The 23,839-nt window shown below is 36.8% G+C and overlaps 1 protein-coding gene across 3 annotated transcripts in view; it reads right to left on the reverse strand.

The window, feature by feature from the left end:
• Positions 1-23,839, reverse strand: part of LOC109080710 (dachshund homolog 1-like) — a 67,857-nt gene that overhangs the window by 21,557 nt on the left and 22,461 nt on the right. For all 3 annotated transcript variants that reach the window (XM_042757043.1, XM_042757038.1, XM_042757032.1), the window contains exons 2-3: positions 8,477-8,592; positions 3,141-3,266 (exon numbers count right to left, since the gene is read on the reverse strand). In XM_042757043.1, coding sequence (XP_042612977.1) covers positions 3,141-3,266; positions 8,477-8,592 — 242 coding nt within the window. The remainder of the gene's footprint in view (positions 1-3,140; positions 3,267-8,476; positions 8,593-23,839) is intronic.

A 23,839-nucleotide genomic window follows, 5' to 3' on the forward strand; every position in this document is an offset into this window, starting at 1 on the left:
GTTGAAGTTTTGGACTTGAGACATGGCCTTGGTCTGGATCTCAGAACCTAAAGTCTACATCTGTGCTTATGTCTTATGCTGCATAAGAATAATTTAAGACTATTTCCAATGTACTAAAGGTAATAGAGAATCTAGAGAAAAATCTGCCATCATTTAGTTACTCTCCCCCAGCAACCCTTGGTTACTTTATATGAACTGATTTAATTTCTTTTCCTTTTTTGAGAGTGTATATACATGTGCATATTTAATATAAAACACGCTTAGTTGATGCACAACAACAAACCTCAATGATTCTCACATCTAGCAAGCACGTTAGAGTTTCTGTTTTCCATATCTGATGAGTTCTATGCATGTGTAGATCACTGTTTATTTGGAAATAAAATCCTAAATTAAATTTTTTTTAAGTGATTGCATCTTTTCAGAAGACTAAAACTGATCAATCCATAGAGATTGCATTCTCTTGGTCACTATTGGTTATTGTCTGCAATGCTGAGGCAATTATGACGCTGTTAATGACTCAGCACTAAAACATTCCTTTCCATCAGTGGAGAGTTTTGAGAAAAGTTTGCACCACTAAATTGAAGTCATCTTTTGTTCAGTGACTCCTCTGAGAATTTTCTTTATTCATGTTTCATTTCTATGCTGATTCTAAAAAGATGTTATAGGAATTAAAAGGAAAATGTTTCACTTCATTAACTTTTCTTCTTTTATCATCCAGTTTTTCCTGATTACGTTTCTACAGGAATCCCATTCCTTTTCTATTACAATTTTTGGGGAAGTTCGGCTTATCTGTCAGCTCAGTCCCACGAGAGTGAGAGACAGGCTCTAATGGACATGTGGATGTGCTCGTGGAACTGCAGCCCTGGAGACCACGACATATTTCTTGACTTAACATCCTCCATCTTTACCAAATAATGCAAATATACTAAACCATAGATTTGTAAATGTATATATTATTCATATTTAGAGTAACAAAATGAATAGGTTTCTATGTGAATTAATGGTGGCTCAGTGGGTAGCATTGTTGCCTCACAGCAAGAATTTCCCCAGTTTGAATCCCAACTGCATTAAATTATTAGCTTATAAAAAAAAAATCTAATCTCAAGAGACCAAATACTTAATTTATGAAGATAAGTTTCTTGAGTTTTCATGGCAATGTTAATAAATTACCATTGATAAACGAACATGAATAAATATTGGTATTTTAAATATATTACTGAATTTCAATGTTGATTATAATAACTTTTTTGCTTTTTTCGTTTTGGGTCACCACTCTATGTCTAATGTAAAATCAGTTTTCTGAAGCAAAACCTGCTGAGAATTAAATTTCTTAAAAAAAAGCCCTTGTTGTGTGAGTTTATGATTGCGTACAATACACATAACTGCTTTTAAATAGCCACATGCATTCTTTCACCAACTTAACATCAACAAGATACATCCTCTCCAAATTCATCCTTGACAGGACAGTGTGACTATATCCAGAGCCCTCCACTTCCTGCTCAGGGGCACAGCTGTTATAAGAAACTCTATTTAACCAGAGATGAGCTCATATCCTGATAATAAGGGCAGAGGGGGGCTGCTAAAAACAGTGTCCCAATCACCAACTGGATCAGTGCCACTGGAGTTCCGCTCTAACACTGCTGTATCTGTCTAGCCGGCCTCACACATGCCACACATCCCTACAGATCTGTTCAATCTTCAGGGTTTAGACGTATCACATTTCTCAGACTGTGAGTACTATTCTGGGAAGAGTTTCTGTTTGTGAAATGTAAATAATCATATGATCAGTGGATGAGGGTTCAGGTTCAAAACACAGGCATGAGAGACTGATATTTTCAGATATGGCATTTCAGACTTTCATTGTGTCAGTATTAAAATTACAAGCCACAGAACCTGGTAGATGGAAAGAGACAGACATTTTTAAGATGCATAGAACGTTAAAGGAAAGACTGTTCTGCACCACTCACCTCTCTTCAGCTGAATTAATATTCCACATCAAGAGCCCACACTCAAGGTTATTCTCACTCTAAATTGCTGAAGATAAAAAAGCTCCTTCTTATTAGCTTTTGTGGGTAAAACCTGGCTAATCTTATTCACACTTCTCCCTCTCGTTGTGACATCCTGGCCTCTGTTTTCACTTTTTCCCTTCAGAAAGTTCACAACCTCATTTTCATGGTATTTTCTTTCTTAAATCTGCTTATAATGCACAGTTTCTGAAAAATAAGCACTGCATCAATAGACATTTTCTAGAAAATAAGCACTGCATCATAGAATAATGACAAGTTCTCTCTTTTATTAAAGCTGCTATATGTAACTTTTTTACTTTAAAAAGCTTTTAAATCCAAGTTTAATGTATATAGCTAACTATATGTGTAAGTAATTCATATTGGGTTGGTTTAAAAAAGAATTACTGTATTTTACCAAACTGTATTTTTGAGTGCCCCAACATGGCACCATTGGCACAACCAATGACAATGAGTTTGGGGCCGCTACTTCCTGTTGTACCAACCAGTGCCAGACAAGGGAGTGTTTGGAAAACCTGCCTGAATCAAATCACAGCTTGGGAATTAGCAGTTTCTGGAAATTCAGAAATTATACATCTCCTTTAAACATGAAATAATAAATGTTGCATGAAAAGGCAACCCAATATGCTTCAAGTGAAATCAAAGAACAAGCATATATGCCATCATTTCAAACTAAATCTGTCAAAAACAAAGGTCTTTTGGAGTTTTGGTGGTTCAAAATAGCAACTTTCCAGAAAACATTTGCGCTGACTGTTAAACATCTTCAAACTGCTACTGGTCCATGTCAACTACATAATAGGTGAGTGTTCTTTAGGGCTGAAAATCTTTTCAGGTTTATTTGTTAACTTAAGTCGGAGAAGGTAAGACATGAGAAAAACATGAATGGCAAATTGCAGAGCTGGTGCAATATACTGCTCTTTTCTAATTGCTGTCTTTTGTGTGTGTGTGTGTGTTGTGTTAGTGTAAGGCTAGTGCGCATTAGGTTTAAATACTTATCTAAACACTGTTCCCAGAAGATATCTGATATGTTTAGTGTTGGACCAGGATTCTTAGGGCATGAGCATTTAGGATGGCTCGACATATGAGCTTCAGTTTAAGAGAGAAACTGACACTTACCCATGCTGGAGGTGATGTCACCATTCTCCGAATCTGTGCCGTGGTTATTATTGCCATGGTAACTATTCATCACCTCCAATTTGATCTTCTTCTTCATGGCTTCAGCGAGTGTGGCAGCTGTTAGGCCTGTCATATTATTAAACAGAGAGAGAAAGAAAACGTGTTAATTCATAATCATTCTGTTTCTTTTCACTTCAACTGCCTAAATCTTGTGAGAATATGTGAATATGAATAATTGTTAACAGATTCACCTCACTGCTTTTCCATAAATGTGCCTCATTCAAATGCTTTTGTGAAAGCAATTATGAATATTTCACATCCCATAATTGAATTTGACAGAAGAACACACTGGCACTGTAACATTAGATGATAACAACAGGTCTATTATTACCTACAGTGTCATCCCAAAGCTACACTTACTCTCTGGCCCATGGCACTGCTCTGCAATCAGTCGATTGACTAATACCTCCGTCTAACTACCATCAGACACCAGCTTTGAAGAGCAGGTCCTGGATCAGCTGAACCAGGTGACATCTGAAAGTTGAGATTTGCTCCCCTGTCATACGCTGATAATCCAGGCTCCCTGGCACCTGCCTATTGTCACAAGTCTCCAATAACCCTTGTTAACTGTGTGTGTGTGTGTGTGTGTGTGTGTACCCCCAGTGCACACGTTATAATTCAATTAAAATTAGATTAGCTTCCCTTCATTGCACAGAGAACTGCTTCTAACACACACAACTCAGATTGTTACATGCTACTCCCATCTTTCCTCTTCCATTAGCTATAAAAAGATCTCAGTAAGGCAAAATGAAGGCAAGCTGTTTTTAGATTGAGATCATTCTAATATAGCCCCCTGGGGAACAGTAAAAATGTTTTTGGAATGTAGCTTTTTTCCATGTAATTTACTTTCTGGAGCAAAAGAAACAAATGAAAAAAATTAATCGAAAAAGTAATTTATATATTTTTAATCTAATAATTTAATAATTTACACAACTTGAAATGTTAAAATGTATTATATGTTGAAATTAAGATTAATAAATGCAGTAAAAGAATTGTTAATTTTATTGCATTAAATAAAAATGTTAAAATAAATTGTACAGAACATTTTATCTACAATCAATAGTAGAAATGCTTACAAAAATAGATTTTTTATATCCACACTTGTGTACACATCAATTACCAGAGCCTGCATTAAACAGGCATTTCATCCAAATTTGTGTTTTTCAGCACTTTGTTTGTGAATTCCATCATACATGTACAAAACCCTACACATGAAGTTCTCAACTATGTAATAATTTTTTATAAAACATGTTTCTTACTTTTTGATTTTTTACACAATTTGTTCAAACATGAGGAGTTTAAACTTTTTGAATATGCAGTTTTGTGGACGTTTGTAATACAACAAATATTGCAATAATAATATTATTAACTTGGAAAAGTTTCAAAGGAATTTTGCACAAGGATTTTGTTAATTCCCTATTCACCTGTAGGTTACAACAGGTCAGGTGCAAACGTAAATGCAGTAGCCACACTCCTTCTGTCACAAACTGTGCTGGGAGGAACGAGAGAGAAACGTGGAGTACAAACAATAGTCTATAATCCAGGAAACATAGGGGATAATCCACAATGGAAACGGTAGGAACACACGAACATGAGTAGACCCAACAAACACTAACTAAATGGAATGGGGCTTTTAAACACAGGATAATGAGGGACCAAGGAGACACACCTGGAATCAAATTAACAATCAACATGAGGGAGAAACTGGGTTTCAGGAAGCAAAACACACACACAGACAGGTCCCTAATCCTGACATATCGCCCCCCTCCCGGAAGGTGCGTCCTCGCACCGTAGATACAGATAGAGGAGCCATGGAGAGGAGTGGCCACCAACTCCAGGGGCCCGACCAAAAGCGGTAGAGCAGGTGGTGGAGGAGCCCGAGGTGGAGACAGAGAGCCGATGAGCCAGGGAGACAGGGAGGATCCGGTGGAACCGATGGCGCCGGCGACCGACGCAAAGGCATGGATCCGGCAGGCCACTGTGGAGCCAGAGCAACCGAGGACTGAGGAGGAGCCGAGGGGATGAAGGAGCCTGACGGAGCCAGAGGGACGAAGGGATGAGGCAAAGCCAGAGGAGTGGAGTCCCAAGGCACAGGATGGTTGACGCCAGACCAAGGCAGAGCCGGAGGAACGAGGGAGCCTGGCAGAGCTAGTGGACTGCCAGGCCACGGCAGAGAGGAGGGAGCTAGGAGCCATGGTGGAGCCGACGGGTCAACGGGCCAAGACAGAGTCCAGGCCTTAGAGGCGGAGTCAAGGGACACTCCAGCCACAGTGACGCTGGAGGATGGCAGTCCTGCGGAGCTCGCACCACATAGATGGTGGGCTGAGGTCGAGCAGGGGGGCTGCCAGATGACAGCAGAGGGGGAGGCAGGAGCGGGTGGGAGGATGGGCATTTTTTGAGCCTCCAGGCATTCGAGGCTACACTCTGAATCAAAAGTCCCCTCTGGCCTGAACACGGGAACAGGATTGCGCTCTGGAGGAGCAGACACTTGAGGGCACTTTCTAGGAGTGGGCACTGGAGGGAGCTCTTAACTGGATTCGGGGGCTGGTGCGCTATGCTCTTCACTTTTGCAGTTTCACCGCGCCATACTCAGCTCACCCTCAGCCACGGTGTAGGGGGCGGAGTTCGTCTCCATGCTCACACCGTTCGTGGCTTTCTTCCTTGTGGCAGGCATTGTTGCCGGCTCACACACCTTGACTGACATCATCAGCGGCTCTGGCTCCGCGGTGATCCTCAGCACTGTCACTCCATGCAGCGATGGCTCGTCGGTCGCGACGGGCTCCGGCTCTCCGTCAGCGATGGGCTTGGGCATGCGCTCCTTGCATCATGGAGATGGTGGGCTGGGTCGGGAGTGGCACTGGCGATATACTCCTGGGAATTGCAGGGGGGAACGGAGAACCATTTGTCGCCAGTGCCCACTCCACAAAGGCGGCAAATTCCGCTCGAGGGCCATCTTCGGACGATGGCACTCTGCATGCGGTGTTGAGGCTGGCATCATAGAATGCGCAGAGCACGTTGTCCAGGTGGGTGGTGAGATGGGCAATAGCCAGAAACAGTCTGGTATGACCCTCGAGTGATTTTTCTGATTGTTTCATGTGTATGTTGTGTTTTGGGGGATTTATTAAATGATAGAAATATATGCATGTGCAATCCAAATTTTTAAGATCCAGTAACTGTTTCTGTATTAACTGTAACTTCCCATTTTGTGGTGTGAGAACAACCAAAATGCTGCTCTCTACACTGCTATCTAAACATGCTGCTGTAGGTTGGTTAAAGTATGACAGATGAACAATTGCCTTAGTTTTACTCATTTATTAAACTACATTGCATCAGTGTTGACTTGACTTATTTGTTCATAGAGATGAGAATTATTCAGAAGAAAATTTGGCTGTTCATCCCAAACACTGACTTTGTGAAAGTATCCATCCAGTTTTGATGTGTCTAAGGTGTATCCTTTTAAAGTGTGCGCTCTAGTCCAGGCAAACCGCTTTCAAATTTAGTTTTAGAGCTTTCGTATGCTGGCATTTGGCTGCAATGCACAACAGTTATGTGCAAATATGAGGCAAGCTCTGGCAGTGAGCTTTAGGAGCGGGGTGTTTTTCTTCTCACTCTCTCAGTTGCTCTCCAAATGCTTTCACTAAATGTCAAGATCAGAGCATGAAAGCCAAGGTCCCTATTCAGCCTGTGAAGAGGACGCTATCAAAGCATTCCCCACTCTCAGTCTGCAATCCACTCAAAGAGGGAAAAAACTGTCCTCTCTCTCTTTTTCTCTATCTCCCTAGTGGCCTTTGAGTTCCCATCTCTGTGGCTGACATTGATAGTGTGACCTCTGCCGAAGATAAAAGAGGCCTGTGCTATTGAGCATTATCTTTCTCCCTCTCACTCTTTCTCTTTCCATCACCTGCTCTTTCTAAATGAGTACAAATGTGCCACCCTTTTCGGGCTCTCTTTGAGAAGTCGTAACCAGCAGACTGCGCACGCACTTACACAAAGAGAAGGGCAGCTTAGAAGTCGGTGCATTTAGCTTCAGGATGCAGGATGGACAGAAGTTGTGATGCATTAAACGACACTCTTTTGAGCAAGAGGAGAGCTGACACCACAGAGGCCGAGGTGAACATATCTTAAGGCAAAATCTAATAGGTTTTAATAATAATATCACAACACAATAAAGGACAAATTAGAGTTGGCAAAATGAGGTTACATACTACCTCAGGCAAACCTGAATTGTGAGTGTGGAAACAGTAGCTGTGTTTTGTTGGCTTTGGGCTTTTCTACAGCACAGCATGAGTCAGATTGTTTATTTGCGTCACTTCAGATAAGTGCTGTTTAAAGTGACTGACACAGAAATATAGCAGGCTGCAACTGGTCTGTAGAAATAAGCACCATTTCAAGCAGCTGAATTAAAAAGGTGAAGAAAACTGAACTGACGTTAGTTTTATGTTAAAATATTTTTATCACTGCTTAACACGCAGAACAAAATAAGCCATTTATATGCTGATTCTCCCCCTAAAAGTTTAAAAACTGTGGCTCTTTAAAACACAAAGCAATGTTTGTTTGAGCATCCTGTTCAGTCCAGCATAGCAACAATGGCTCAACCAATAGCATGAGTGTGGGCGGGGCTATCAGTTTAACCATCCAATTGTAATGTTTGGAAAACCTATTTGAAAACAGTCATTCTTTTTCTCATTATTATTTGAGTTACATTTGGTGACGCTAGTGAGTCAGAAATCACACACTTCTGCTAGTCTCTGGCATAAACTGCTATATTTACCTCAGATATTGAAAATAACGAAAAGGAAATTTTTGAGTTCAAAAAAACATTTGAGTTCAAACGATATGTGAATAAATGAGTGTATTCTGAGACAATCAGTCTGTATCAGTCAATGAGTATGTATTTTGAATAATGGTAAAATGGTTTATTTTGATTTGATTATGTACTTATCCATTTTGTTGCAAGTGTGAGACAGCAGTGTACTTGCACAGAGACTCTGCCCACATGCTCTTCTGATTGGTCGTGATTTGTGATTTTGTCGTGTCTGATGTGGACAGACAAACTGCTTGTCGCTGGAATCTTATCACATCACGTCTGGTTAGGATACCGAGTAATTCTTCAGTTACACCATTAACTGACTACTTCCTTTTCCTATTCTCCTTTCACTTTTAATTACAAATCCTGATTTGATCCTCTTAAATTCTGCTTTTCTCATTTGAGAAGGAATGAGGTTTGTTTGTTCTGGCAGTAACAGTGAGGTAGGAGCACTCCCTCATTTTCTTACCAGTGTGAGACATCATTCCTGAGGACATGAGTCCAGAGACGGAGTGGGACAGGATGTGAGGGCTCTCGGGTGATGTCATGCTCTGGGCTCGTTTAGGAGGTCTGCCAGGTCTGGAGCTGAAAGATGAACACCAAATGTCAGACAACCTTTTCCATTCGGTTACATGTAACAACACGTTTAGAAGCCAGTGCACTCCTTGCACATTGGAAGTTGCAGTGTAGACAGTTTTGTTGATTATAATGGGAACCTTGTAGTTTTGCTGCACCATGTCACTCACCTGAAGTGTAGACAAGGTACAGAATGATTAGAAACTACCAAGTAGGCCTAAGGCTAGTTGTCACACAGGAAAGTTGTCAAAAGTGCTATATCTCAGCAACTATATGTTCTCAAATGTCCTATTACACAAATGTGGGTTTGCTCTAGCAGTGGTTTCAAACACCTTTTTTTAAAATGTTCTTAAATACTACTATTGCTAATTTTTTTTATTCTGTTTTCTAAACTAAAATTCCAGCCTCATCTGATTTTTCTGTCACATTAACTTTGATAAACAATGGATAATTAAAAATAAAAACCACTCTGGCATACACTATACAAATATTTTGAAAGTTGTTTATTGGAGTTTGTTTTATAAGAAAATACTATTTCAGTATTTCACTGTTGTTTCTTTGTATTTATTTATTTGTTTCTTCTTTTTTTTTTTTATGTGATTTTTTACATATTTTGGTGTAATGATTCTGCTGAAAATGGCATGTTGACACAAACATCAACTTGTGTTCAATTAACTATATTTTTACTCCCAAACAAAAATGGCAGAACAGACCTATAGCCAAAGTTATACACAAACTGACCTTCTCTAAAAAAAAAAAAAAAAAAAAAAAACCCAAGTTCACTGCATGCAGTAAAATGTGTGACAACTAGCCCCAGTTTCCCTTTTTTTTTTTTTTTTTAATCAAGGCATGGCTTGCACACACTCATACACAAACATTTCTGTTCAGAGTTGGACTAAATCTACTCTACATACTAACATGCGTCAGTAAATACTCTCAAGGACAATTTTTTCTGCCATCTCTTGTACCCCTCCCTTCTCTTTTTCTCTCTCTCTAATTAGATCACACAGTAGACTCATCTCCCTTTTCCATAATCAGCCGATTTTTTTGCTCATGTATAATGCATGCTGTGCACCTTGTTACCTGCTCCTGTGCATTCATGTGCAATTTACATTTGTTGAGTACATGCACTAAAATCAGCCACGGCTCTCAGCAGCACACACAAATAACATCTGCATTAACTTAAAGTGTTTATCTTGACTCACCTAATTGAGTCTGAATTGGAGGGGAAGCAGGTTATGGTCCATTTTCACCTGTTTGACTCAACATGGTGCACTTCTGATTGTTTCAACTCTCGTGTATCTTTATCTGCACCAACTGAGCAAGTGGAAAACATTTACTTTTTTAAAAATACTTTCTTTATCATTTTGCTGAGCATTCCAGAAAAAAAGTCCTCTATTTTGTGCACATCCTCTGCTCACACCTCCCCCAGTACTCGTGAGCACCAATCATCCTTCATAAAATATTAAACTCCCCACCGTTTGCCCTTTTAAATTCTCCCTCTCTCAATTCCCTAATTGTAGTGTTTCTTTATCTGTCCACTGCAGAGAGTAAATAAATGAACAAAATAGCTATTTTATCACAGCGCCTGAAACGGGAGAGGATTATCACAGGTTTATTTCTCAACCTCTCACCCCATACCCCCACACCACACAAACACACACACACACACACACACACACAATATAATTGATAAGACTAGTCTGTGGTTTATTTGTTTGGTTTATTCTTTGGTTATTCATACATTGACTTCATTACACCTCATCTTTTTTTTTAATTTCTGAATTAAAATTTTTATTTTTTATTTTTTTATTTTTTTATGGGACTGTTAAATTTACTGTCCTACTGTCTTAATATCCCAACCAAGAAAAAAGCCTAATTAAAACTTTAATTCTTGAAGAGTAACAAAGCAGTTTGGCATAATATTTTATTATTTGTTTCTTAGATTTTTTTTTTAATAAAACTGGTTCACTGCTTATTCATATTTGAAAAAAAGCATCATGACTCACTAAAATCTTAATGATATTTATGAATTAATAATAAATAACTATTTCTTTAGAAAATGGTATAAAAGTTTTTCAAAATTGCATGAAATTAACATGAATACAAAGAGTCCATTTCTAAGAATCTGGCACACCTTTTTAAACCTAGGTTCTGTAATGATTCATGAACAGCATTTTATTTAAACTAATCTTATTCCTCTTATGAACTCTCTCTCACACACACAAACACACACACACACACACACACTTGCATTTGTGGTTTACAGGGGCTCTCCATAGGCGTAACGGTTTTTATACTGTACAAACTGTTTTTTCTATCGCCCTACACCTAAACATACCCCTTACAGAAAACTACTGACGATTTTTGAATTTCATAAAACACTGTTTTGTATGTTTTTTAAGCCTTTTGTTTTATGGGGACACAGGAACTGTCCTCATAAACCATGTTTACATTCTAGTACCCATGTCATTATACACATTTGTGTCCTCATAAACCATATACCAGTACACACACACACACACACACACACACGTCTCATCTATGTTTCCAGATATGAGATCCAGGTGGATTTCATTCTGTAGTCTTTCTCAGTCAGCTTTACCAAGAACCAGTTGAAACCCACAAAGTTTTGTGTTTTATATCCACACAAACATGATCGTATTCTGTACTGCGGCACCACTGGTCAGATTCAGTTCACGTTAACAGCTAACTCTGACAGATGCGCTCGAACTCTAGTGCTAATGACACAGCTCTGGTGAAGTACTGTCTTCTCTCTTCCTACAGCCATGCTGAATGCCTAACAGGCTGACATTTTTAATAATTCCTAATGGGGCGATATTTTAATTAAACTGATACTGATGGAATCAGATTAAATGTGGTTAAGCCGTGCAGCGGAAATGACTCAAGAAATTCAAAGAGAGATCAGCAGATAAGGCACCATTTTAACTCTCTCTCTCCCTGTATGATTCATTAACTACGACCCCCTTCCGTTCGCAAAATGAAGAGTTTTTTATCACTGCAGTTTTTCTAGATACTTCATTTGAGAGGACAGATGTGCACAGGAAACAAGACTTAAGATTAACATGGTAGTCTATGAAAGAGTGAGTCAGAGGGGGAAAGAGAGAGAGAGAAAGAGAGAGAGAACAAAAATGCAATGTACAACTCAGGGTGCCTTTGAGGACATTTAATTAAAATCTAATCCTGCATTCATTAAGGCTCACATAAATTAAGCTGTCATTCATAAGATTTATGGATTCTCATTTGCATACCACATACAATTCATCAGTTACTGGGGTATGAAAGGGGCACAACCCCCTCTGGGATGCCCACTACCACTAACAAAAGGGGGGGGGGGGGTGGGCAGAGAGAGAGAATTAGAGGATGGGGGGGGGGGGGGGGGGGTCTAATTCTCCTGTATTCCACTGACAAACATTCAGTAGGAACTTGTCTAAATAGCACTAAGAGATAAGAGAGGGTGGTCAGAGCAGGACGTACAGTATTTCACAGAGGAAACTGATTACTTTAGATTACAGAAACAGAAAAACGGAACTAAGAGAGACAGATACCTCAATCCCTTATCTTTAGAATAACTACCGTTTCACTATAAATCTGTCATCTGGATAAGCTGGAGAAAACAAACAAATCAAAAAAGAACGAGAAGCCAGGATGACCATATTAATATTCAGGGTTAATGAAGTGAAGAATAAAAAGTGTTGCGTGTGTTTGTTTGTCTACCCATTAGCAGAAACGGACTCTTTCTGACAGGTTAATTTCATCAGGCAGAGAGGTATAAAAAGTGGATTTGTCAGATAAGTTCACATGAATTTAAACACATCTTTTGCATTATGGAGGGTGTTTTGCTAGATTCTATAAGTGTCATCTTAGACTTGCTCAGTTAGGGTTTAAAACACAATTAATATTCAGTAATATTACCGATTTGATGCCACTGATACTATCTGATGAGAATAAAACTTGAACTGAATTGAGCCGAATAATGACACTATTGTCTTCTGTAGAGCTGGCTTTGAAGTTGTTTCATAACTGATGACCTTTGCAGCGTCAACACTATTATTGAATGGAATTATATCTGAATTGAGCTGAATAATCACACTATTGTCTTCTATAGAGCTGACTTTGAAGTTGTTTCATAACTGATGACCTTTGCAGCGTCAACACCATAATAACTTTAATAACATTGACACATCTAATGTATTGAACTGAACTGAATCAACATAACTAAACTGCGCTGGAAAATTAGACTATTCCACTGTAAAAACCTGATTTAACAAGTAAAATTTTGTTTTGTTGATATAGATTTATACCAGTATAAATAAATAATATTTAGGTTGATTCAAACAATATTAAATACAATTTTGACTTAACACCAGTTAGTTAGACACTACCATTTTTTCTTCAGTAAAGCTGCTTTACAGCTGAAATTAAATTTGTTTCATAATTGATTCATTTTTATACAATAACACTGTTATTTCCCTGTTTATCACTGTGAATCTGCTTTGAGACAATCTGTATTGTATAAAGTGCTATAGAAATAAATGTGACTTGACTCGAAAAAAAATCTTGACTGTAATATGAATTGAAGACAAATGCAAAAACATTTAGACGGAACTGCTCTTTGATGAAAAAAGCCCAGCTGAAAGGATAAGAGCAAACATCCTTTATTCTGGGCTCAAACAGGAAGTTCCTTCATGATGGGGCGTAATTGAAGCCCTTATCGCAGTGAAAGACTGAACCCAAATAGTCCACTGTTTGTGTTTCAGTCCGCGGCTCTCTGTGATGAATGAAATGTAAATAAGTGTTGTGGCCCCAGCAGGGGGACAAAGAACGAAGGGGAGAGAAAAATACAGACAGAGACTTAACATCTGTCCCAAACACACACACACAGACACTTTAACATTCCTGTTCCCAAAGCATACGTGCACACACACAAATATCCACATGCACAGGAAATAACAGCAATGGAAAAAAAGCAGTACTGTAAACATTTTACAAACAGACTGCTTCCTCAAACAGACGTAGACATTCACACACACACAGCCACACCAACAAACTTCAACAAGATCAGTCAGTGAGTCAGTTAGGGTTGTGTGTGTTACTGTAATATTCTCTTTGACGTAATTCAGCAAGCCAGCTGGCCTTAACAAGCCTGTTGACATTATAAACAAAAGCTCATATTATACTAATAACAGATTATACACAATTACAACAAAAAAGAGACTGATTAAATTAAGCTCCACAGCTTCATTAACTATGAGAGTCCGTCATTTTATTTAAAACATTAATCAGAGAATCATGTAAATACTCTCAGATGTGTTGATGAGAAAGTCTGTGGAAAAAAAAGAGTATAGTCTGAAAAACCTAATAAATGTTTTAAACTGAACTTAATGAAAGCATATTTTCAGTGGGATTGTGTAGCAGGTAAACAGACACACATGGGGCGGAAATCAATGATGAGCAAAGGATGAGTGTAACAGTCATTTAGCAGCTGTTGACTTGTCTTGTATGTTAGTAAATATGTACCATATGAAGTGAACCATTACACCACCTTGTCTTGCTTTTGTTTAAGACATCATAAGGTCGTTTTAAAACATGTCAGGGGACGCTGAAGTTAACCGAGTTTTGAGAGACTGAAAAAAACACCTCCGGAGTTCAGACTAAATATTATCAGCTTTATTTTGTCTACTTCACATGAGGTTTTAATGTTATGCATTTGGCCACCTTGTTACCAAATTTGGAACATGTGTGAACATGTGATTTGTGTGATGTAATTAATCAAAGAAGAAGAACAAGAAGACATCAAAATTAAACAGAAGCTGAATCACCGACAGAGTTCCACATTTAACTCAAATTGATCTGTCAGTCAGTAGAAACTACATAGTTTGGCACCATATTTTGGTTTGTATCTACTGATGAACTTCTAACAATTCCCATTAAGGACAGAAAATGGAAACAGATTGTTTACTTGATGTAGAAAGAATCCAAATTATGTTACGATTGACAAGTTTAGGAAACACTCAATTGTTTTTGCAAAACAGGAAAAATCGAAATATGCTAAAATATAGCTATTTTAAATCTGATGAAGTATTTTTTGCAACAAAGAATTGAATATCAGTTGAACACTTGAAATATAGTCATATTTTAATTGTTTGGAATACAGTCAAAAAAGGTCAAGAGCTTGAAGGGTGGTTTATTTTAAGGGGGATACAGATGTTTGATGTTTGATTTAAAACAAGCTACTTTTTATACAAAGTTAATTTTATCTCAAATACATATCTCAAAAATAACATTTGTGACTCTACTGCTATAAAAGTACACCATATTTATGGAAAAACTAACAGAACTGAGCCTGGGAAAAGATAGAAAGCAATTTTTTTATTAACAAAACAATCAAGAATACAGCTTATCAACCAAGTGAATAATTAAACTACTTTCTTTATTTGACAAACTGCTATGAATTCAATCAGTTAAGTGAGTTCACAGGTCGAATTGATCATACTGTAACCAGGGAACAGTTCAATCTCATCTCTGGCAGATGTTAAAAGGTTAATTGTAAAAGTCTATTTCTCCTGTTCAGGTTCTTGCACCTCTTTAATTTGCTGTTATTATTGTCTCTCATTACAGAAGAAGCCAATAGGGATCTGACAGGTGACATCCTCTCATCAGAGGGAGGGTTATAAAGCAGCCACTCTGGATTACTAAAGGAATTTTGAGACCTGCATAAGCCAGTATTTCCTTCATGTTAATGCTTTAAGAACTTTAGGATTTACCAAGCAGAGATAAAAAGCATATTTCCAAAAAAAGAAGAAGAAGAAGATGGCAGAGAGGCCGGTAAATATTCACTGGAATCTCAGTGAAGTGAAAGCACTTCGTCCCTTCTCTCTCAAAAATTGCTGAGACAGAATTACACCGAAAATTAGTATTTTTAAAAAAAACTAAATTTAAGAAATTGTAACTTCAGTCATATATAAGAATGTATTTTTTTTTAATATTTGTTCATGTTAAACTTGCATATCAAGAACCATTGCACTAGATTAGAATGAGAGTTTTCAAGGAGTCCTAAACGGAGTGTGTTTCCATCACAGAATAACATAGTGGTCTGGAACAAGAGTAATAAAAGCCAGTAACACCTGCCATCTCAGCTGTGTACTCACCTCTATAAAGGACATAATCTAAGCTGTGTCTTGTGCATATGTAGGTCATTTAACATCCCACTGCCTCTCCTCTCATCCTTTTGTCCTTCATACAATAAAAGTCCACAACAAAAATAGTAATTTTCACATGCTAGCATATAAATCATTCGCTTTTCTCTCTCTCAGTAGCTTTTGGCAGATATGGGCCATGTGTGTGTTAACTTTACCTTCTCACGGGGACTGTTTGAAAGCACTGCCACTTTCTTTTGACCCTATAGAAGAAAAGTTGTGTAAAAACATGAGGTGAAATCGACACAACCATTACACAGGTTAATCTTTTCCTCGTTCACGCATCCATTCTGTCTCTTTTTTTTTTAGCAATGTGTTGCACTGTGATCCCTCCATCTCTATTTTTGTCTGTTCTCCACATTTTCGGGAGATGCAAAATTTCCTCCTCTGTCCTCTCTACACTAATCAGGTCACAGGCGTGAAGGAAGCTTTAGGCAAAACCTTTATGTGTTTCTTCTGCATTATCCTGTTCTACTTAAAGAAGCGTTACCTCTAAGAAGATCGAAAAGGAGAGCAGGAAGAGAGAGAAAAAAGTTTGCAGCATCACAATAGTGCTCACTTTCTTTTTGCATTCCCATGCAATTTGTTTACTCATAGCTTGTTAAGCTGAGTTTTCCCACAAATGATTACTTCCCTTCGCCAGCACAGAATAGTTAAAGCTCATTCAACAGCACTTGTGGCATAATGATGATTTCCATAAAAATTAATTTATAAAGTGAATAGAGCAAAAAAACATTTTTTAAAAAGGGTTTAAAAGCAGAAATGTGAAGCTTTAAAAACTGAGTTGTAAAACTGTTTTCACAATTTTTATAATAATTTTAGGTGTTACATTGTTATGGCTAAGATATTAATATTTTGAACTTTTTTATATTTTCCATTTTCATTTAAAGTGTTATAAATTTAGATGTTTTTTTTTTTTTTTTTTTTTTTTAAAATATTTTTTTTTTTTACAATATTTGTCTATACTGTTTTATTTCAGTTTCAGTTCATGCATTTTCCTCTCTCTCTCTCTCCTCGCCACCTAACTCAGTTTAATACAATGTTTTAGTCTACTTCCCACCAATGCACTTCACAAACAGCTGCATTCTACATGCGTTTCCTAGATACATAACAAACAAACACCGGCACAGACTAATAATGCGTTGCTTCTTGGTTTTTGATTGGTTCTAAAATTAGTGATAGACAAACCTAGATACAGCCATAGCCATGCCACATTCTCCTCATGGTCTGGACATCTCAATTAGTTTTTGACATTTTTGACTGCAGAAGCTCATTAATTTCAAAGCCAGAGGGGTGAAACTGCTTAATCATGAAGCTTTGCAACCCTTTCCAAACTCTCACGTCCTACAGTAGATATATGGCCAAGAATGTCAATTTCTCTGATAACACTGAGACTAATCATGGAAATGTGGAAGTTATATATATATATATTATATATATAGTCTGATGTTTGTAAGAAAAATGAAAGCATTGAAACCAAAAACCTGCTCTCATCAAAAAGTGAATCATGCATAATCACATATAATATAATAATCATATATATATATATATATAGATATATATATATATATATATATATATATGATATATATATATATATAATGTGTATTATGTGTTCTCACACATCAAACACTGTTTACCATATTTGATGCTCTCAGCATATGTGCTTTGATGAATGCTTACATGCGTGAATTAAAGCCTAAATTAATTCTCTTCATCTTATAAAGCAATTGTGTATCTTCACAGACTTAGAATAACACACTTGATTCATATATATTACTATATATTACACAACATAAGTGTGCTTTTCATACTAATTGTTAACACACTGTTAATACATTAACACGGGTTAGTAATTAATCCTGGGGGTAACCATGAGATTTCAGACTGTCGATTTGAAATCCCTAGATTAATGTTCTCATTTGCATGTTTTATAACATCAGTGGAGAAATACAGCATGCCACAAGCACACATCTTCTTTTCAATACTTGCTTGCCAAGCAATGTAAAGGTCACTGCGTGAATCTGCTCTGATTGTATCAAATCTTCTGAAATATACTAGAATAAGAATGTTTCTTCATTACTTCAATTAAAGAGATCGCTCACCTGAAAATGCAAATTCTGTTCCCATTAATTCACCCTCATGTCATTCCAAACCAATAGGACTTCAGTTAAAATTCAATACACAAATAAAGGTATTTTTAATAAAAACCTGAGAGGTCTCTATCCTTTTTCTGCCACATGTGCATCACATGCAAGAACAAAACTCACTGGTTCTTGTGGCTTTTGTATTTCTTCACAAGACTTGGATCAAAACACTCAATTCTTTTTTTTTAGGGTCTTTTATGTTTTAGTTACCTGAACTTGGAGAGACAATGGAGGTTGGACAGAAACCAACATGTTTTTTTTAATCTTTTAACGTCTCAGGTGTTAAGTATTGAACCACTGAATACCAGTGGTCACCTCATTAAAAGCATGAATATTTAATGAGGTAAACACTGAGACAGTTTATAGTTGGCTATCTATTGTGGAAGAACTCTCTGTAACATTCTAGCAATGTTAGTAACATTCTGGTTTTCCTTTTTCCTACTCCATGCTTACTTGAAGAACTGATGCAGAAACCCAACTCTGAGTTTGTTCATATGACTCTTTAGACCTAACCTGATCTCATGAGAAAACATTACAAACTATTTCTTTTTACAAAGTTGCACTTTTGCACAAATTCATGCAATGTGATTCGAATGAAAACTTATGATTTGCAATTTAAAAAGTAAGCATGAAGCTTCACCCATAAACCTACATCTTAATGGTTCATGATCAAGTGATAAAGTCAAATGAAAGCATATAAGAAATCAAACTAACTTCATCAGCTAGGAATTGTAAGGTTCTATTTGCATTCTGCACAGTTTCAAGATATTGAGCTTCAAAATTTTTGCATTCCGTATAGTGATATGGGGAACAAATCTCTTTCATACATCAGTCCCAAAATGTACACAACTTAAAAAAAAAAAAAAAAAAAAAAAAAAAATCACATAATGTAAATAAGTTGTCACCGGATAAGAATATGTGAATAATTTAATTTTGACAAAAATGTCAGATAAAACCTTATAATTCCAAGGTGACGATTTGTCACCAAAATGTAAACATTACGAATTGTCATGATGAGAATGTTTGGACCTTGTTATCACTCCACTAGTAAACTTTAATATGTTAGTTTTTATTCACAAATGTGTAAGCACACTATATTTTTATTAGGTTTTATTCTCAATTAACAGATTCAAACAGTTTGAAAAATCACATTAAACCCCATCCTAAATCCAACCGATAGTGTTAACAAAAGCAAACTTGAGATTAAAAAACATTTGTCAAATCAACCATGCCATTTTAGTTTGCTTCTACAAGTCTGAGCTCTTTTATCATGATTTGTGTTTCACAGGACTTGCGTTACACATCACAATCGTAATGCTGTACCAGGTGGGCTACCGAGCAAGTTTACTAGAAAAGCCAAGTATATGGAGATGGTAATGTGACATAAACATCAAATATATTATATTATATATTCAAGCACTATTAAAAAAAATAGTTTTGAGGTCATAACAGTATTGTGCAAGAAAATAAATCTTTATTAATTGATAATCTGTGTGTTCATTTCAGCAGGAAACTGCAATGAATTGCATGTACACATGTAGGTGTGTTTTTGTAGTTTTGCAAAAATGTAGGTACACTTTTTTACCAATCTGCCTATGGGGATTAAAAGCCTTACATATAAAGAAAAAAAATAAACAGCAGCATTCTGAATACACTGAAGCTCATAGTGGTTCTGTCACTTCCTGTTATTCCATGTCCAGGTGTTTTTCAGCATTAATTTATCCTACACCTCTTGTAATCCAATGTTTAAAATGTCCCATTATGAAGCAATCACAGGAAACTAACGAACCATTTCTGTCCTGTCCATCATCCTCTCTCATCAACAAGATCATGGATCATGTGTGTCTGTGTGTGAAGAGTGTGTTAATAATCAGACCGAGTCAAAACATCATGGTGGCCATGTACAAACAGAAACATACACACACACACTTTAGATTTCCACGTGCTTCAGAGGGAGCCGGAACAGAGAGACTCCCTGAGGTGGAATTAATGAAAAACCCTTTCATGGAAAACTCATCAAGCTGAGAGAGAGAGAGGAAGAGACTGCTAGAGTGTGTATGAGAGAGAGAGGAATGAAGAAAGTAAGAAAGAGATAGCATGTCCTTGTGTGTGTAGTGAGTGGAGGGGGGGGTCAGAGCGCGTGACCTCTCATTTCATACTTTAATTAAAATCTCCCCCTGACGTCCTCCTTTCTTCCATGCTGGCTAGCCTTCCCACAGAGGCCATCAGTGCCAGTGCGCACACACACACACACACACACACACACATTCTTTCCTCGGCCCTCCACACCCGTACACAAACACACACTCCATTTGAAAAGACATGTTTACTCTATCTCTAATGTCCTCCTGTGTTTCATTAGCTCTGTAACATTCTGTAAACACCAGGGGAACTTTCAGAGCTTTGCTTACACCACCATTACACTGAATACACAAGAGAACTATCAGATGCTAAAACACATCATATGCAAACAGCTGATGGATCTAAGAAATGACTTTTTGAGCACCCGAATAAGAATTTTGTCAATTAAGCCCCTAGGATAAATCCCTTGGTACAATTTGTGTACAAATGACTTTACTTACGATTTACACAGATATATCTTCTGCTTGTATTTTATGATTAAGGCCCCTTAAGTCCACAGACATCATATTTACCTTGTGCACAACATTGCGAGAACAGCTATTATCAGAGCAATCCATCATTTGTTTTACAGTCAATTTTACCCGCTCAGCAAAAACAGAAAAAAAAAACAAGATCTAAGCACCATTATGTCCTAGAGACCAACACAAGTGGGTCACCAACTAACAACAACGACTCAACAACACAAAACACTTCTCTCTCTGTGTGTGTGTGTGTGTGTGTGTGTGTGTGTGTGTGTGTGTGTGTGTGTGTGTGTGTGTGTGTGTGTGTGTGTGTGTGTGTGTGTGTGAAAAACAGCAGCTGGAGTTTCCCACATATCAAGTGCTGAAACCCCATGATGAACTTTATGCCCAATAAAGAGGTGCTTTATGCTGATATGAATGTAACTTGTCCATCTAATACCAGATCAAAACCACTTCAAGATAAACTTTAAACCTCAGTTCAACATAAAAGAGATATACAGATATCCAGACTGTTATATTTAATCATCTCCTCTTTAGATCTCAAATATGCATCACGTATGAGATTGTCTATTGATTAAATAAAATAAAATCTTATTTTTTACATTTTCAAAAATACGTACAAATTAAACGAATATATACAGTGACTTACATCTCATCACACTTATATCTGTAATAAGCATTCTTTTTTTATTTAATCTCACTTTTTTAATAATGAAATTCTTTAAAAGAAAACTTTATATTTAATTAGCTTGGCATGTTATTATAATTATAAGAATTATTATTTTATTAATTGTTAAAATATAGATATAAGTAAATATAGACATAGAAATATATTTACTTAATATGTTTATAAATAATAATAAATTATATAGAGAGAGCAAGAGTTTTTTTTTCAAAATCAAAACTGCTTCACTGTGTGTTTATCTCTGAAAAATCTATTAAAATGATCAACAAAAGTCATGTTGTCTAACCAACATGCTAAATCAGAAAAAAATATAAAACATGAAATGTTATCATTGAGAGCACTCTTGCAGAAACTCATGACTATATGACAAGGTCAAAAAGTGATTTTAAATATAAGACAATTTTACCTTTTTGTGACAAGTTTAGTTCAGGTTATAAAAAGTCATGTGGTGCATCCCCCAGAAATTTAATGATATTTATGAATTAATCATGCAAACTTATTCATAATTAAAATATAATTTCATTAATAATAATTAATCATAATTTATTAAATAATAATTAATTATATTATTATAATTTTTTCTAACTATAATAGTGATTAATTTGGTTTCACTCAAATATGTTTCAAGAAAAATATATTAATATCTTTCTATTCACTTTTTTATTTTCTATTCATATTTTTTATTCTTTCTTTAAATTGGTATAATAAGAATAAAATTTTAGATAGTTGGCACGTGTAAACTAAATTTGTAAAAAATGTTTATTTTTCTTTATAGTGGATCTTTATATCTTTCTCTTATACATATATACATATATACATATATATATATATATATATATATATATATATATATATATATATATATATATATATATATACACACACACACACACACACACACACACACACACACACACACACACACACACACACACATATATATATATATATATATATATATATTACATTTATGTCCTTGGCAAATGTTGTGATTTAAAAGAAACTGTATTTATTAACTTTGTGACAAATTCTTAGAAATAGACATTGTGCATCTCACTAAACATTCAATTACCTACTATATGTTTGACTGGATCTAAACCAACACCACACACACAAAGGAACCCACACAGCATGTATGTAAGATGATATTTTCCAAACTCTCATCAATTCACCTCATCTCCGAGAACACACAGTCTCACACTCGCACACACAACAGCAGATGGACACATGCAAACACAATAGCCCCGTAAAGACATCAACAGTATTTTAAGCCCTTGTTCGCTAACACATTTCTTTTATGATACACAGCATGCCACTACAACGCTATCAGCTGTCTGAGCAGCTGCATCGGCGGTTTCCAAAAGAGTCACTAAAGCTTTGAGAGATCTGAACACACACACACACACACACACACACACACACACACACAGGGTATCTATTTCAACCACACATGTACAACATTCAACCATAAACTCCACAGCTGTATGCAATGATTGATATTAGAGGATTAAAAATATACTGCAGCCTTGAAAGCGTGTCAATCGATACCTTTCGTCATAATACAAGAAAAAAATAAAAAATAAACGTGTGTATGGATTACAGATCTGGTTCTGTGTTGCACATTCACACACTCTTCTATTTTTCTCCCACTAATCCCTCACTCCACGCTAACACACTGTGGAAAGGCCGAATCAAACCTTGCTGACTGATAGAGGCTCGTGTTACTGCTGGAAAGGACCTGAAGGTCAAGGGAAGACAGAGACGTGGAGAGACGTCTGTTTGAGGTTAGTGCGTTTGTGTACGTGTGCATGTAGAAGAGGGAAAAACAGCGGGTGAGTACAAGATAACGGGAATTTTAAAATGAAAGCAATCACACTGACATCAATTAATTTCTGCTGATAATTTGCTGTCTAGGGTTTGCCAGTGCCGCTGCTACGGGTATTTGTTTTGACTGTAATCCGTGGCCTTTAAAATGTCTCCCATTTGAAGATCAGAGAAAGAGAACACACACTGACACACTCCTCTCACACCGAGCGTTCACACGACTTGAACTCTGTGACAGGAAAATCTTCAAAGACACAAATACCATTTTTTGCAGAGTATTCGCAAAAGGTTTGCGCTAAGCTATGTCTGTCATCTCACTTTCTTGCTTGGTTTCTCACAAACGCACACACTAATGAACACACAGACCTGCATAAGCTCCACTTCACAGATGGAGAGTTTCTGAGAGAGAGGTCACAACACAAAGCCAATGAGTCGTGATACATCACGTCCGTTTAAGACTTTCTGGAAGTGAATGTGATTCTACGAAAATAAATAAAGGCTGACAAAGTGCAGGCTAACTGTAAGAGAAGGCATAAGCATTTTGTTTACTATTACGAGCGAAACCAAACACACAGCAAGCCAAAGGCCTTTTATGGACATTCATAACTTGCAGTCTGATTGCGCAGTCTGTTGAGCATTGTGAAGTGCTGCAGTAAATCAACTATTAGTTTTTATGCTGATCCAAGATGCGTTTTGTTGCCTCAAAACATTTACCGTTAGAATTTAGTCATAAAAGGAAATGCTTGGAGTGATGAATGACTCTGTAAAGCAGACAGA

The sequence above is a fragment of the Cyprinus carpio genome, chromosome A1, assembly GCF_018340385.1.
Source record: "Cyprinus carpio isolate SPL01 chromosome A1, ASM1834038v1, whole genome shotgun sequence".
In the NCBI taxonomy this organism is placed as follows: Eukaryota; Metazoa; Chordata; class Actinopteri; order Cypriniformes; family Cyprinidae; genus Cyprinus; species Cyprinus carpio.